Genomic DNA, 17,827 nt, shown 5'->3' on the forward strand with positions numbered 1-17,827 from the left:
AAGACATCCGTTGTTAAAACCAAAAAATGGGGAAGAGGAGGGAGGTATACGAACATGAAGTGGAAAACAGCTCCATGTTAAGGGATGAGTCTTCTAGAACTCAATGGGCCTTAAGATTTTTACGCTTTCAAAAAGTGGCAAAGTCTGACGTTGGTAACAAACTTGTTCCAAGCCTTAATCATGAACTAAAAAAAACTACACCACCACATGAAACTTAAATGACTGCACAGAGCACATAATGTCTACTGCTCTGAAACTTTGAGAATGTGGGTGGAAGTAAGACCGGAAAGCATTCCACAAAGAACCAAGGGACAGAATGTGCATTTGTAGGTGTCTCAGTAAAAATGAAAAAGCTCCTCCTTTGACAGACAGGCAGAGTAAAGTTCCTCTACCTTCAGAAGCATGATCTCCTCTTCCCAAGCCATAAATAAACCGCACTGAGGTATTTTGAACCAGCCGCTGTCTAGGTGAGAGATTGGCAGGGAGAGAGTCCAGCATAGCAAGAATTGTAGTAATTTAGGGCCATATGTAGGTAATATGTGGTTAGCGATTCTCAAATTGCGATTGTTTGGGAATCGCAATTAGAGAATCGCAAAACGAAATGTAGGTAGGATTAGCAAATGTTTTTGTGAATCCCAATTATTCCTTATTTGCTAATCCCAAATTCAGATTCGCAAATAAGGGATACCCTCCGATTCATTCCTATGGGCTAGAAGGCCCATAGGAATGAATTGAATTTCAGTGTTGCAGGGGTGTCAATAGGACACCCTGTTGCACCCCTGAAATTAACATGTGTGCACATGTGGCCTACATACATACCCTAAGGGCATGTATGTGACCCACATGGCACTTTGAAAAATGCCAAAAAGTGAATTTTTCAAAGAAATCGCAATTTACCACTAACCTGAAGTTGGTGGTATTTTGAGATTCCTTAAGCCACAATGCGCACAACTTGGGTGCTTCCTACATTGTATTTAAGGAATCGCAATTTGCAATTCCTTGTTTTGCGTGTGGCTTTTTGTGTGCTACATAGCACACTGCCCTAATTGCGATCGCAAATGCTGAAATTCTGCAAATTTCAGCATTTGCGAGCGGAATTAGGCTTCCTACATATGGCCCTTAGTCTTGTGTTGACACCTGCCCCAAAACACAGCCCTGATGTTTTTCTTAGCATTCATAAGATGTAAATCCTCCAATATATTTAACGCCATGCCTAGGTTTTTAACTTTGGTGGCAGGTTGAAGTGACTCCCACAAAGGAATGTGGTATAATTGGTAAATATCCTGAGAGTCAACTTTTCCTTTATCCCCCAAAGAGGATACTCTTAGTTTTGTCAGAGTGTGGATGCAGCAGATTGATATTTATTAAGTCAAGACTCCTAATAGGTTATTTTATAAGTCATCCACGATGCCAATCGAGTTTGTCTTATTAGTGATCTTGATTTAGAGTTGAGTGTAATCTGCGTATAACTGCATGTTAACATTTGAACTACTCACACCTAACAGGCGAGCTAAGCATACATTTGAAGGGACTGTCGGAGCCTTGAGGAACCTTTCTCTCTTCTATGGCACATTCTCATAGAAAGAGGCCAGATGATATTTAATGATCACAGTTTGACAAGAAAGATCAGAACAAGGCAATGCATGTAGTCAAAACGCTTCATATCATAGCCACTTTGTCTAAAGCACCTATAATCAAAAGCTGCTAATCGAGCTTAAGGGACCTGTACAGCAAAATGGCCATCATACGCACATCCTAGGACATTGTTCCTAAGACCTAGTAATGCTCCTTCAGTCCTGGAAGAGAAGCAAGCAACAGTATTGGGCTAAAATATCTGTAGGTGACCCACTGCAAATTTCTCCATTCATTTAACTAGAACTGCATTCACTCTGTATTGCCTGATTCAGAGCGGCCTAAATATGTGTTTTTTTTAATAAGAGAGTTGCTTTTTCTTCTGTGGTAGTACAGGGCATATTCTGTTCAGCAGCTCATTTACTAATGAGATTCTAGACCAGCTGTACAAAAATATTTCATGCTGGAATAGATTGAACCAAAGCATTTGTTGGTTTAGTTGGACATAAAAATATGGCGAAAGCCTTCTTTGAATCACACTAATTAGTCATTTTAGCTTAATCAAAATAAATGGATTGCAATTATATATTCAACATAATTTACCCAGGAAAGAATCAAATGAGTTTATCACAAAAAAAATTAGCAGTACATCCAGAGGACTTTGACTTAGGGAGTAAGCTGAAGTTACTTGGTTGAACAAAGACTTGGTTTCATGAAATGGTCTGTTTTTGTGCATAAATGGCTGCCTCTATTTGTGATTGATGAAAGGCGTTCTCCTCCGGGCAATGGTAACTACACCATTTCCGCACCGCTCCCTAAGTGCTTTGCTTTAAAGGCTTTTGTGAAATATTTGACCTAGGGACTTTGAAATTGGATCTTGGACTTGTGTAAAGAAAGCAAAGGATATAAAGATTCTTGGAGATGTTTGTCCAAGTGGAAAAAGGTAATTCACTTGCAAGATCTTTTAGCCAAGAGTGGGCAAGGGTGATAGTATGGGAAATCAGTGTGACTTCTAGGGTGTATTAGACTATTTAAACAAAAACGTAGGTGGTTTGACCAAATGGGATGCAGAGTGTTGGCCACAGATGTGCACTGCTGGTTCAAGTAAAAGATATCCAGAGCAAGCCCCTTGGAATAAGTTAGGTGGCACTTCACCTGTACGAACTCATGTCTAACATAGCCAGGAAAAGCACTAAGAAACAAATATTTTCATAATTGACCCAGAAAACTACATTCCTAGGAAAAAGTCTGAGAATTGTTTGACATTCCTGTTGTAAGAACCAGTATTAGCACAATGGTCTCTGTGGTAGTACTGGGCCAGTTTTAGGGCAGTGCGACCCGTGTGGAGGGGGCGCTGACCTCTGGGTGAGGGAGGGGAAGAGGGGGGCTTCTGCTGTGTTTAGCAATAAATTATGACTGGAGGGAAGAGGGGCACTTTTGCCCGGTGGTAGTGAGAGAATCTGAGGAGGCTGTCATGGTGTGTGGGATATGCAAAAACAACAGGTGATGGACCGAATGTGGATCAATGTCACACACTCACCCCAGTCCAAAGATCTGGGCCCAAATCCATCGTTTTTTTGCACTCCACACCACCCTGGGTTAGACAATGGCGATATGCAAATCAGCTCTGACCCTGTGCCCCATGGGAACAGTCCAGTCCGAACTACAAAAGCCATGTCCTTCCCAGAACGGAATCAAGCATCCGAGGACCGGACCGGTTTCGGGGTAACACCTCTCATCAGCCCGGCTAGCTTGACTCCAGTGGTGTGGAGTGCCTGGGACCCACTTCTGGGAATCCCCAGCGCACTTAGGGCGGAATATGCAAAAACAACAGGTGATGGACCGAATGTGGATCAATGTCACACACTCACCCCAGTCCAAAGATTTGGACCCAAATCCATCGTTTTTTTGCACTCCACACCACCCTGGGTTAGACAATGGCGATATGCAAATCAGCTCTGACCCTGTGCCCCATGGGAACAGTCCAGTCCGAACTACAAAAGCCATGTCCTTCCCAGAACGGAATCAAGCATCCGAGGACCGGACCGGTTTCGGGGTAACACCTCTCATCAGCCCGGCTAGCTTGACTCCAGTGGTGTGGAGTGCCTGGGACCCACGTCTGGGAGTCCCCAGCGCACTTAGGGCGGAATATGCAAAAACAACAGGTGATGGACCGAATGTGGATCAATGTCACACACTCACCCCAGTCCAAAGATCTGGACCCAAATCCATCGTTTTTTTGCACTCCACACCACCCTGGGTTAGACAATGGCGATATGCAAATCAGCTCTGACCCTGTGCCCCATGGGAACAGTCCAGTCCGAACTACAAAAGCCATGTCCTTCCCAGAACGGAATCAAGCATCCGAGGACCGGACCGGTTTCGAGGTAACACCTCTCATCAGCCCGGCTAGCTTGACTCCAGTGGTGTGGAGTGCCTGGGACCCACGTCTGGGCATCCCCAGCGCACTTAGGGCGGAATATGCAAAAACAACAGGTGATGGACCGAATGTGGATCAATGTCACACACTCACCCGAGTCCAAAGATTGTCTAACCCAGGGTGGTGTGGAGTGCAAAAAAACGATGGATTTGGGCCCGGATCTTTGGACTGGAGTGAATGTGTGACATTGATCCACATTCTGTCCATCACTTGTTTTGTTTGCAGTCATGGTGTGTGGGGGCACCGAAAATTATATTCGCACCGGGCGCCACCAGCGCTAAAGTTGGTCCTGTGGGAGTATGTGATGATCATAAAGAGAGACAACCTTTTACACTCTGTTTCATTTAGCTAAAGGATAGCTGTATTGTTTTCTAAAAGATAACTGCTACCCCTGCGCCCCACCCTCCAATCTCCTCAGTCCTGTCACTACAACAGAACATATTCGCCTTTGGACAGAAGAAGGGAGCAGAGATACCTGATGGTCAGAAAACCAATCTTCTGCATAAGGTCCTACTTCGCATGTTGTATCAGGTCATAGATTTCATCTGCATCACTAACCGCAGAGTTGTGTTGAGCATGCCACCTATCACCAGTATTTGGCATGACCTTCCCCGACCAGAAACGGAGGCGATAATAATGATTGGTCTTCAAGAAAAGAAACAAGAATTTGAAGAGATTTCATGGATAATTCCCAACGCTAACTTAGAAACTGGTCACCCATTAATTACATCCATTTCCGCCACAGATGAGAACTAGAACATGTACAGCAAGCAAGGACTAAGGTCCCTGGCAGGGGCATGCAGCATCCTTCAGAAAAACTGCATCTAACAGATCATTAGTCTTCGCTACCACCTTCTGCTGCACACTTGTTGCTTTTCAAAGATAAAAATAATTTAGAGGAGTAGACTCTCATAGTCGGGGGGGGGGGGACTTAAACTTAATTAATAAGCCCTGGGATGAAGAAGAGGGATGTGAAGATAATTGCCACCTACCTGCTGGGCAAAACAAGTGAAGGGGCAGGGATAACTTTCACCTGAATGTCAGTCCTGGATCAGCATGAGGGATCTCATTATATTTCTACTGAAAGCCATCCACTAGCCATGTGTTATTTACCTGTCTTCAGGCCAGCATTTCTCAATTTCCGTGGGTTTTGACCTTTCTTATTCACTAAAAGTTGTGAGTGCCCCACTTCTCTTACCATCTATTCAAGAGCAACTAGCACTGAACAGTGGGGACCTCCACTCAGATCGTCCAAGTAGGACTGTACCAGCTGACAGATCAATGACTAGTTGTTACGGGGCTGATGTATCAAGATTCCATTTTGTGATTTCTAAATAGCGATTTTTAAGGAATCGCTATTTAGAAATCGAAAAATGGGATGTATGTAAAAAATCGCTATTTTTTAGCGATTTCTTAATCTTTCTTATTTGCGAATTCACAATTTGCGAATTCACAATTAAGGAATAATTTCCCATTCATTCCTATGGGCCAGGAGGCCCATAGGAATGATTGTGAAATTATTCTCAATTTGCGATTCGCAATTTGCGAATCGTAAATTGAGAATAATTTCAAGGGTGCAGGGGTGTCTCAAGGACACCCTGCTGCACCCCTGAAATGTACATGTGTGTGCATATGGCGCACATACATGCCCTATGGGCATGTGTGTGCGTCACAAGCCACCTTCAAAAAATGCCAAATTGTGCATTTTTAAAAGAATTCTCAAATTAACATCAACTACAAGTTGGTGTTAATTTGCGATTTCTTAACCAAAATTCGCAATTGAAAAATGCTACATGCATAGCATTTAAGGAATCAAAAAAATTGTGATTCCTTAAATGCTATGGCAAAATAAGGAATCGCAAATTTTTGCAATTCCTTAATTTGCGAATTTTTGATGCATGCCAAAACATGCAAATATACCATTTGCGATTTGCAAACGGCTTGATACATCTAGGCCTACATGTGTATCATTTGTCTTGGGACCAGCCCCTGACATACTCTCTCAGCTGAGAGGGAGGATGAAAATGTTAAATGGCATCTCTTCATTCAGAAAATACATAAACGCTATAAATTCTAGGCAAGTGTCTCAGGAGAGGCATTGGTAAGAATAGTATATGTCTACTCCCATCAGCCCTTTCGCCCTTGCATACCTGTATGCTCAATGTAGCAGAGACGGACAAAATGTAATATGTAGAATTCTACCCTCGGTTCTAAAATATTGTGCTCACATTTCCCTTTTGTCTCTTTATTTTCAGATATGAGTCCAGAGTTGCAGAAGGTAGGCAACAGATCTCTTGTTTCATGCTTATTGTTTAACTTTGGTTCAAACAGAATAGTTATACTCTGGACATGGGGGAATCCAGATACGTTTTAAGGGCCTTTTTTGCAGTGTGGTAGAAATTAAGGTCAGAAGGCCACCTTTATGATGGCCTCCTCTTTGGTTTTACGCTGGTGTATGAATGGAAACAAACCCATGGATATAAACAGTGTCCATGACTCCAGTTTCCTGTAGACATACAATGTTGTAAAACTCGATTAAGTTATACCACTCAACGTTATAGGTGGTTTTGCAGTGGCCCTCGCATGTCCATATTTCTGGAAACATATCACTTAATATGTTATGTTCTAGACTTGGATATGACTTACTAGTGAGTTTCAATTAGTATGGCCTACTTATCCAGGCTTTTTGCTAATAAAGCTTTATTTCCCTAGGTAAGTTGCGTTACTCCTAGAAATTCCTAAGTAGGAGTAAAATATAACTATTCACAGAAAACATTTTGTGAATCTGATCTTGGAAATTCATGAGTGAGAGCAAGAGACAGCTTTCACAGACAAGAATTTGGAAATGTGGCCATAATGCTTTAATAAGAACCTTCGGATTCCAGCTATAATAGAAGAACTGAGATATTGTAGATAACTGCTGTAACAGTTAAGGTATGAGTGCTCTGACTACCAGAATAAATTGAGTTAACAGTGTGGAAACTGGTAGCTCATATGTTGATCATAGAACATGCTCTTAGGTGTGATGTGATAGAACGAAAAATACAAATTCTATTTCTTCATGAAATTCATTCAGCCAAAAATAAAATATAAAACATTCTTGATTTTTACTCGCGTAACCAGTCTGAACTGGGATTTTCTAAAACCTATCTAAAATGCTGGTGAGGGAGATTCCTTGAACACAAAAGCAAGTTGAATTTGGTCATGTTGGGGATTATATTATTGAATTTATAAGCCAATGGTTTACCCTTGTGACTCATTTGGTTGAGGCACAAGCATCCCCTTTTCTGCCTAATCATTTAAAATGACAATAGACATGCTTTTCGCACTGTAAGCTTTGATCTACCCATCTCATGCAATAAAGTGAGACAAAGTAAATCAGATACAGTTTACCTCATCAACAAATACACCCAACGGCTGTAGGTTAATTTAAATTCCTTCTTCTAGCGGTACCACATTTATGATCAAGTCCTGTAAATACTGTGCCGTAAATGGCAGGCCCAGAAATGCAAATGCTTTAGTAGTTTTTACTCCTGTAACAAATCCAGGCTATATATTTAATCCCATGTAATAGAAAATGCTTTACTTCCATGTCTCAAAGTGGGTTGCTGCGGTGCTAATGTCCCTCAATGGCTGCTTGGTCTGGGAGTCGTTGCTGCAAGGGGTCAGGCACCATCGGTATTTGTGCTGTGCAGCTCCGGTTAGTCCTGGCATCTTCTCAAATGGCGAGGAACCAGATCTGACCTCCTGGAGCATGGAGACCTCTTCCTGGGTGACTGCTGCATCAGTGAATCCAGGGTCAGCAGAACGGTGGACCTGACTTTGTTGTTTGGTGCCTGCAAGCTGCAGGGGAGTAGCTCCTCTACTCCAAGGGAGATTGCTGGCAAATTGTGTAGGGCTGCCAACCCACCGGGGTTCTTGGCAGATGCACAGTGGCAAGACAAGTCAGTTTGTTGCGATTGTCAGGACAGGTGCAGGTAGACAGGGCTTGGCACAAAAAGGCCCACAGCTGGTCCTCAGTTCCCCCTTCTTTTTGTGCCTGTAGAATCTGAGTTCCTGTTGTCAGCGGTGGCACTAAATACTCAATTTAGGGCCATTAAAGAGAGTGTAAGATAGTAGCCAATGGGCTACTTACCTTGGGGGTGCCTACATCCCCTACATGACCACTTTCTGTGGAAAGTGGGCATAACCCTGACCCAATGCATCTAATTTCACCAAAAACCAAGATGGTGGAATTCTACTTTCCATGTTCAGTTCAGGTAGCCCACCTTAGGGGTGTAATTAGACTGATTGTGAACATGCCTCCTGACTAGGTAATTTTCCCACCTGTCCTGTTGGCAAATGGACCCTGGGCAGGGGGTACATTTTGCCCTGTCTGTGGAAAGATGGGGTTGTATATCAAAGGTGGCCGTGGCTTTTGAAGCCTCCTGCCTTGATATGCTGATTACTAGCCATCCTGCTTGAAGGAGGTGACAACAACTTTGGCCAGAGCAGGCATTGTTTCTGACCTCTGAGAGTTCATGATTTCACCTCCAGTGGATCAGAAATGCATATATGGTACCAGACTGGTCGATACCAATCAGTCAGCACACTAGAGTTTGGTAACTATTCTGGGGGCACCTCTAGGATGCCCTCTGGGTGCATGTCTAAATGCGTCCACTACTGGCATCAGTATGGATTTATTAAGACAAGGTGTTTCATACCAAACACCATAGGTTTCAGAAAAAAAAAAACATCATGTAGCTGGGGAACTCATAATGACCAGTTCCCTGCACATGTACTCAAGATGGCATTCCTGTTCACTTGTACTATCTAGCAATTGCACTAGACAACACTGGGGCATATATATTCATGTAGAGGTGTATTCACTTGTCTTAGGACTGTAAGTCTTGCTGTAGGAGTGACTCACAAATATTCCAAGAGGTGTCAGTTGGCATGGCACACAGGGTGTGTGCCATGTTGTGTTTCCACTTTTCTCTGCACCGTTTCACACAGCCTGCAATGGCAATATGCAGGAGTTTGATGGTGGGTCCTTTAGGGTGGCACAATACATGCTGCAACCCTTAAGGACCCTATTTAGTACCCTTACCCTAGGTACCAGGGGTACCATTTACAAGGGACTTACAGGGGTGCTCAAGGACTTTCCAGTTATGGAACAACTGTACAGTTACCTTGCTTTTGGGAAAGAAAACTGCTGCTGGGGACATGGGTAGCTGGAACCCAGTGCACTTTAGTCAAAGTTACATCAAGTACCAGGCAAAAAATTGGGTTGACCATGTCAAAAAGGGGCACTTTACTACCGTATTTACATAACAATGAGGATCTGTGGTTCTTTTTGAAGTAAGATCAAACAACTCTGTTCTGTAACCATATTACACCAGCAGCATGGACTGTACTTTTTGAATAATGATAATGATTGATAAGGATTTAACTATTATATATTTTGATGAAGTTACATAACCATAAAGAAAACCTTGTGGAGAAATGAGTCTTCTGCTTATAAAATGACATTCTAATCCATTCAATTTACTCTTATTTAGCGGATTAGCATGGAGGGTGCTCTACTTTCCCAGGCTGCAAAGATGGCATCCACTGAAGCTCTTCTTGCCTCTGGAATTCGTAAGAGTGTTTTGCAGCACAACCAGAGGGCGAACCAGTCAAGAGAATCCCTGGAACCTACCTACAACAGTGACTTAGAGGAAACTCACCAACTCGGTACATCTGAACAGACAGATGCTGATGATGAGGAAGAGTCTGAACAGGTAAGCTTTCTTAAATGTTGTTTACTTCCCCATACACAGAGTGCTCTGTTATTTCAATTGCTGGTGTATAAATATTTTTATGTAATCTGCTGTACTTTCAAGATGGCTGCTGTGTTCTGTCATGCAATGTTACTTCAGGAATGTGGTATCCATGTTGAACGTATAACAAATACACTTTTTAGATATCTGGTCACGGCTATTGGCTTTTTCAATGCCAGCGCAGTTTTAAAAGCATCCAGCATTAGTAAAGGCAATAGCTGCAGGCACCATGGAGCAAGAAAGAGAGGGGTAACATGGGAGCAGGGAAACTCAAGGGAATGGAAAGCAAGCCAGGGGGAGGAGAATGATAGGCAGAGAGTAGACGAGAGCAACACTGAGCCTAGAAGTGCTCGGTGTTGCACTGTTGAGGGAGCATGGGAGAAGATGGACAGGGTGGGTAGGCTGAGGGACTCGAGTAATACCACAATCACACTCTTTGAGCAAGGAGCAGGACGTGCACTACAATGGAAAGCAAATGAGAACTGATAGTTAAAAGCAAAAAAAACTAAAATTGATTCATGATGTCCGCAGTGGAAGGATACAAACGAGCCACTCAATAGCAAGTAAGAGTTAGAGCTAATAGTAGTATGTGGTCTCTTTTAGTTATTTAGTTGTGATTTGGATAGGGTCGCTGAAGGATTAATTTTTTTGGTTTTCTAGGACTCAGTGATGTATTGATGACACGCTGTGTCGAGTGAGTATTTTTTGATTAGAAGCTTACATTAGGTGGTGGTTGTAGTTATCACTCCTTGGTTTTTTCTTTGGGTTTTATTGGTTTCACCTGGTGTTTGTTTTGGCGTGAGCAGACGATCATTGTTGTACATAGTGAGATGGTGGTCTCTTACGTAAATTGAATTGCATATATTGTGTTTTATATTAGATTTGGTGCAACCTTTTTGGTCCTGAGGATGGTCTCGTGGAACTAACCTTGTGAGACCGAAACGTCGACATTTCCACACCTTCTGGTTGGGAATTTATCTTTATTGGAAACGGAATAAATTTATGAATAACGTATTCTGATGATACTGTATGGCAATATGTGTTTAAGCCATACTGATGCGCTCAAGGTGTAAATATACTGTTGTAAATATATATAGTTTTTTTACAGCAGTTTTGGTTGCCTTATATGAATTGTGTATATGTATATATATATATATATATTTCTGACCATCGAAATGTTTTAAAAACATGTCGACTGTGCACCCTGGTGTAACACACACTGACGAAGGCAGCACGCCGAAACGCGTCTGTGTGAGCCCCCTTTTCGCGAAATGAAATAAAATCTGCGTGATTGGCATTATACCTCTTCGAGTGCTGTTTGTCTTCTTGGCTAAATCAGGAGGAGTTGGAGCGTAATATATATATATATATATATATATATATATATATATATATATATATATATATATTCCTCATTGTATATATTTCTATGTCTTGTACTAAAATCTTCTTAAAAAATACACAAAATAAGAAATAAGGTATTTGATAAAACGAAGATTTGATGAAAAGAAAACTGTTTTTGAGATAACCTTGTCCTGTGTTATATTGAATTTTGATTCATGTTTTTGACGATTTTAGTACTAAGGAATTTTGTTTGTTAAATGATTCCTCAAGGATTACTGTCTATTGAATGAATTATATCCATTTCCTTGGGGAAGATTGGGTTGCCCTTTTTACTGTTAGACTCAATGGAAAGGGCAAAGAAGTTATGCACCAAGTGTGGGACAAACACTAAAATAGGGATAATAGTGATCTAGGAAAAAGCAGGGAGCTGTGATAAACAAGAACGTCATTTGATCATGAGCAAGGAGCTGACCAAAGCACACTCTCTGTATTATGGTGTGCAGGGCTGTCTGCGACATGACGGCTGAAGGTGTAAGGTCTGCCTCTCATCACCTAGTTGAAGCAGGAAAGTGAACAGAAACTCTGCATAGCTGGGAGTGAAAAGACATTATAAAATGCCCTTCCACATCTGAGCCGGTCCCAGTTTCTCACAGTTCCTTCAAGAGCGCAATACCCAAACAACAAAACATTTTTGCTATCTGATCAACCAAGGTGGAAAGTCTGGATCATCCACATATTTATTCAAGCAACTTGGACAACTTCTATATGTGTCATTTCTGGGGGCAACCTAACTAGTCTTGCAGAAACAGCAGCCAGCTTCTTATAACCAATTTCACCTTCAACCAAGCGAAGTAGCAAGGGCTTTCATACCTAGGATTTAAGTGAGATAATTAATACAAACATACAAAGCTGCAGTAAAAAGAGGAAAGAATGCACTGTGTGTATTGTAGGAGCCTACTCTGGATCTTGTTGTTCAGTTCAGGGGTCCACATCCACTGAAGAAAGATGTTTTCATCAAAACTATGATGGAATGCAGATATTGGCTTACCAAATCTGAAAGGTTAGATTGCAGTAATTAACTACTAGTTTTAGTCTGCATCATTTTAAGTTTATTGAGAATATGAAATCGGAAAATGAACCATACAGGGAGAGTGAGCGTTCATATGAAGCTCTATTTAGTGAATTTGGGAGAACATATGCTAATAGTATTTTTTGCAGCTTGAAATCATTTATTGATTCACATGCTTTGCACAATTATGCAATTTAGTGGTTGGGTCCGAGAGTGTCTTGTGCAAACTTTTCTTGGTTAGTGGGTTGGGGTATACAGAGGGGAAGCACTCGTATGAAGTCAACTTTAATCCCATAATGCACTTGTGCATGCCTACCATTTTAGAATCCTATTTTCTGCCATTGTGTACGGAGGTGCATTCTAAGTGCTCCCAACTTCAGTCGAGAATATCTCGGAAAAGATAAAGAAGGTGCTCGAGAGAGGTCATCAACTTTTTTTTTTACATGTTGTTGAAAATGAATACCTGCCTTTTCCCCACATTCTTCCCTCGTCTTCAGCTCAGGTCCATAAGTGTAATTTCATGAGATAACAGAGTTTACATGATTCGTGGAGGACAATAATATTTCTTGAAATAGTTAATCCACAAGTCCTGTGGGTCAGCTCAAAATGTAAACATGCACACAGTCGAGGAAGGAAACAATTGGTGAGTGGGTGTGTAGAATAAAATGTTCTAGATTGGGAAGTCACATTGTTCAATACGTGACGGGCAAATTAGGCGTATATTCACACTTCTTATTGAATCAGATGTCTCCAAAGAACCGATCGCGAGCTACCAATCAGTAGCTCACAGATACTTTCAGCGTAGCTTGCAGCCTTGAGTTGATTGTTAAATAAGCACAGGACCACATTTTCCTTTTAAAGGTACGGGAAGACTGTGTTTATTTTGCATTATTATCATCAGGTTGCAGATGGCAGGACCTGATAATGAGCAGTGGTCAGTCAGATTTATGACCCAGGCTGGGGCACAGAGGGAATGTACTGAAGTACTGAGGTATTTAACTCTCAAATAAAAGTGCTTGTGAACTCAGTATTGGAGTGTGAGAACAAAATAGTGTTTCTGAATCTTTTTAAATGCGAGAAAATGTAAATGAAAACTTACCTTAATGATTAAAATAACTCTTCATTTTTAATTCTCCCATTTCCAAGTGTCACGTTTACAAACAGAAGGCCTCTTGCTCCCTGTGGCTAGTACAACTGTGTCATATTTAAATCTGAAAAGGTCTTTTTTATAGGAGACATTTAAAGTGAAGAAAAATATTTCTATGAAACAAAAAGTCTTAATGTTTTTCTCCACTTTCAATTAAGTCAACTAAGTCATCATGTTTTGTAACGCATGTTTCTTCACAACAAACAAATGGCTGTATTTTTCTGTTATGAATATCGCACCTTGTCTACAGGCCTTTGGGAACACTTGGAAATAGAAGAAAATCTAAATGATGAGTATTATGGAATCCTTATAAACATAATGTTAACTCAGTCTAATTTTCTCCCATTTCAAAGTGTCACCTTTACACACAGCAGGAATCTTGCTCCCAGTGGCTGGTAGACATGGTGCCAAATTTATAACTGAAAAATACAGCCATTATTTTAAGTGGTAGAAATTTTAAGTGCAGAAAAATATTTCATACTAACAACTTCTTTGCAGAACATGTTTCTGCATTTTAAATTTCTCCCATTTAAACAAAAATGATTGTATGTTTGTGTTATACCTGCAACAGTGCCACATATGGAGGCAGGTATGTCATTTGTCAAAATTCCATATGGCACAGGCTCTCAGTCACTCATACACACATATCCCATTCATACACACACATTTTCAGGGCCCTACTCAAAGTATTTTTTTCAAACCATAGTATCTGGCTCTATGCACATTAGGCTTCAAGTCAATGAAGCTGGGAGTAAGGGTGTCTGGTAACAATGCGCGAGTTGCTTAGCCTGTAGTAGCTCATAAAGCGTTTCACTGATCAGAAGTAGCTCTTGGTACAGAAACGTTTGGAGACCCCTGTATTAGATAATGCTTTTTCATTGAAAGGATAATGGAACATAACCAACCAAGGGCAAGCCATTAAAGGCTTGAGTGTGGCCCGAACCACATGGCTGCCTCTCGTTTAGCTCTAGGTTCTCAGGGACTCTCAAACCAAATACAAGTGGAGCTACTACTACGTCCTTGCATCCATTTACATCATCGTTCTCCAAGTCCGATTGCAGCAAAGGAGGGTCTGTGCTGTACCAGAGTGCTTTTCTTTTTAGATGTTAGAGCCTGGAATATTGTGATAATTGTCATGTGCTATTACAACTGTATTAGCAGTATTTCAACTTATGATGCAAATCTATGGTCTGTGGCACATAAACAAACTGAGACATCACAGCACCTTTCTAGAGATGAGATTAACTGTGCCAATGAGCTCTCTTTGTGCTAAACAGAACTGGGAGAAGGGGGCCCTTTATCGTATTAATAAAATAAACGCAATTGTCCTGTTTGGTGATTGGTTCGCACAAGGTTTGTGCATTGCTCCTTAAGGGTTATCAAAATCACATATCTACATCGTCCCTATGAGATGCTTGCCACATAACACAATTGAAGCTCACAATTTTGATGTCTAATATGATGACGAATAGACAAACCTGTAGTGGTGACTAGTTAGTATCTATCACATTGTTTGTCAGGGATCTCAAAGCAAATCTTGGTGTAAAGTATATCCACAGCTTTTTCTGACACATGCAAGTGTGCTGGGCGCTTTTGAAACACATTACATTGCTTTTTGATATAAAGTTTAAGAAAAACAACCAGTTTCAAAGGGCCACTGGGCAAGAAGGGGATACTGGGCTAACCGTGGGAGTTGAGGCCTTTTACTCCTGATGTCCCTGGGCCTGACCTACTTTGGGTCCTGAGCAACTGAGCCAAGTACCCCTTCAGCATTTGACTATGTGGTAGCGCGGGTCGAGCAGTCCAAAGCTTCTTGGGAATTGAGTAGATATGGAGGGTTTAATTTAGGCTTACAACTCAAAGTACATTCAATAGCTGCAATAAAGGATTGTCCAGTCAAATACTGTCCTTTACGACAAAAGTAGTATTTATATAGGAACACAAAGTGAAATACAGCTTACACTAGCAATGCACACAGATCACTGAGATAAGGGCTCTAGTGTTCAATAGGCTGGTTCCTGAGTCCTGCTTCCCTCTCACTAGCCATAGTAGTTATACTCCACCCATTCACAATAGACGACATTCATGTTAGGCCCCGCTAATAGTCAGCGTCTCAGGATTGCCACACCAACTCTGATATAAGTCAAAGGTTTTCCAGTGCCCGAAGTGCTATGTACGGAGCATGCTTTCTCCAGGGCATTCCGGCCCTGCAGTCAGTCTTAACCACTCCTGCTAGGATGGTGAAACCAAAGTTTTAGCGGGGAGCGGCTGCTGCTGGTGAGTGACACTCATGGCTTGACCGGGGCAGCAGCTGCGCCTCATGGCAACTTCTCCAGTGAGAAGTTAGGTTCCCCTGATACTTCCCAAGTGGAGAGTGCGGGAGGGGGTGGGGGCAGTGCTCCGGTTCCGATCTTCCCTTGGTGTTCGGGCCCACACAGATCACCACAGCGCTTCTCCTCATGATGACTGCTTGAACTGGAAAACAGTCTTTGTCCTTTCCGGTGGCCCTACCTGGCATATGGAGTCACCGACCACACTTTGCACATGGGCTATGACTCGCTCAGCACAGCAATAATCTACACCACAACCCCTCCTGGCGTGCGGGGTCACAGACTTTCCTCCGCATACGGTCTACGGCCCTATAGGCACAGCAGTGATGCTGACCACGTTTAACTTCAGGATGGCCCCCTCTGACATACATAGTCACTGGTTTGAACCTGCACATGGGCGACGACCCAATCAGTAAGCAGCCATCTCCTCACACCACGCAACTCTGACCCACTCACCAGGATCCCTGTTGCTCCTGGATGTCTCTGGGTGATATCACGTCACCCAGTTGGGAGACTTGTCTGCCTACGTCTCCAGCAGTGGCCAAAAGCAGAAGTCTTGCAGAGCTTCTCCTCCTCCTACTGGGTGCTTGAAAGTTGACAGTATTGGTTGCCGCATGCTCTCCTTCTTATTGTTCATTTACAAGCACCAAATGTGATTTAAGATCAGAGTCTTTGAAGTTTGCATTGGGAGGTCTACTTCCTTTTGAAGAGCCCACTCCTGTACCCCGCCCTTCCTCCAAAAAGCAGTCTGTCACAGCAGGAGCAGCTTCAAATCTGATAGCCCCACAACATAGACCATGGAATTGACGGAAGGGTCACTCCTGGATGTCCATCATAATGATATGTGCATCAAAAGGTCACCCCATGGCTTTTTTGATTCTTTTATTAGCCCCATCTCCTTCCTGAGGTATGCCCAGGCCCCTTTTCGGTGATCTCTCTGAATCAAAGAGCACCCTTTGAAGTGTACTGACGAGCTAACACCATAAAATCTACTTTTATGCGCTACGCTAGGAAAGCATGGAGTAGAATAATTTACATCTAGATGTTCTTAGGGAGAATAAGAAAACTGCATACCTGTTTACAGCAAAACACTATAATTATTTGGCATGAGAGAGGCCATTTTCCCTACGAAAGGCAAACATTCGGAGCATCAGCTCGTCTCGGGCAGGCAGAATCTTCTTCTGGCAGTCCTTTTATACTATATTGTATCTTAGATGAAATTTTCAACATCACCTTAGGAATGTTTGAACCAATGAGCATCAAGATGCTAGTTGTAAAACGCATTAGAAGATGTAGCTTTACTGCTAGAGCGGTCGACCTCGAAGCTGGGGAACCGGGTTCGAGTCTCTGCAACACCCTGTGATTCTGGGCAAATCACTTAATCTCCCCGTGCCTAACAAAAATTAATGTGTCCTCATGTAACGAAACTGGTGCTCATATTAAGCGCTCTTATAGCCGATGTCTCGGGTCTTGTTCGCGCTATATAAAACTCTAAAAATGAGGTAAAAATACAATTCAGACTACACTGTTTTGGCTGTTGTTCTTATTTTACCTTGAATTCGAGATAACAAGTAAGTTGTTCAAGACTGATGTCACAACAGGTGTATTTTGTTCATGTCTATATCAGTGATTTGACACTTTCACAAGTTCTTGGAAAGATAAGGACAGACAACATCTGCGTCAAAGGTAGACGTGTTAATGATTTTGCAAAACTACAGAAAATGTAGCCTCTCCCAACTTAAAATGGAGTCGAGCCATATGCCTTATAGTCATTCTCCGCTCATACGTCTGAATTGTGACATCATATGGGCGGAGAGATGTATGGGGATTTATGTAATTGTAATTTAGGGTAACCCATGCTCTCAGAACATAAAAATATAAAATTCCACTAGTTTCATAATATCTTATAAATAAAAAGAGTATAAATAAATATAGCTTCATAAAAGCAGGATACATAAAAATAGGAAGAATAAATGCAATATGCTTGTGCATGAATTTGTTTTGTTGAACCTTGTGTATTTCAAGTAATAAAACATTAAACGTTAAGAAATGTGAGGTATTATAAAAAAGACATTATTATAAAAAATGTCACTTAAGAGGGATGCATGTTGGCAATTAAATATA

The 17,827-nt window shown here is 41.8% G+C and overlaps 1 protein-coding gene across 4 annotated transcripts in view; it reads left to right on the forward strand.

Moving 5' to 3' along the window:
• Positions 1-17,827, forward strand: part of PLEKHG1 (pleckstrin homology and RhoGEF domain containing G1) — a 272,018-nt gene that overhangs the window by 238,591 nt on the left and 15,600 nt on the right. For all 4 annotated transcript variants that reach the window (XM_086947960.1, XM_086947961.1, XM_086947962.1 and 1 more), the window contains 2 exons: positions 6,268-6,290; positions 9,553-9,774. In XM_086947960.1, the coding sequence (XP_086804086.1) occupies positions 6,268-6,290; positions 9,553-9,774 (245 nt within the window). The remainder of the gene's footprint in view (positions 1-6,267; positions 6,291-9,552; positions 9,775-17,827) is intronic.

This window comes from Lissotriton vulgaris, unplaced genomic scaffold (assembly GCF_964263255.1).
Source record: "Lissotriton vulgaris unplaced genomic scaffold, aLisVul1.2 SCAFFOLD_1361, whole genome shotgun sequence".
NCBI lineage: Eukaryota > Metazoa > Chordata > Amphibia > Caudata > Salamandridae > Lissotriton > Lissotriton vulgaris.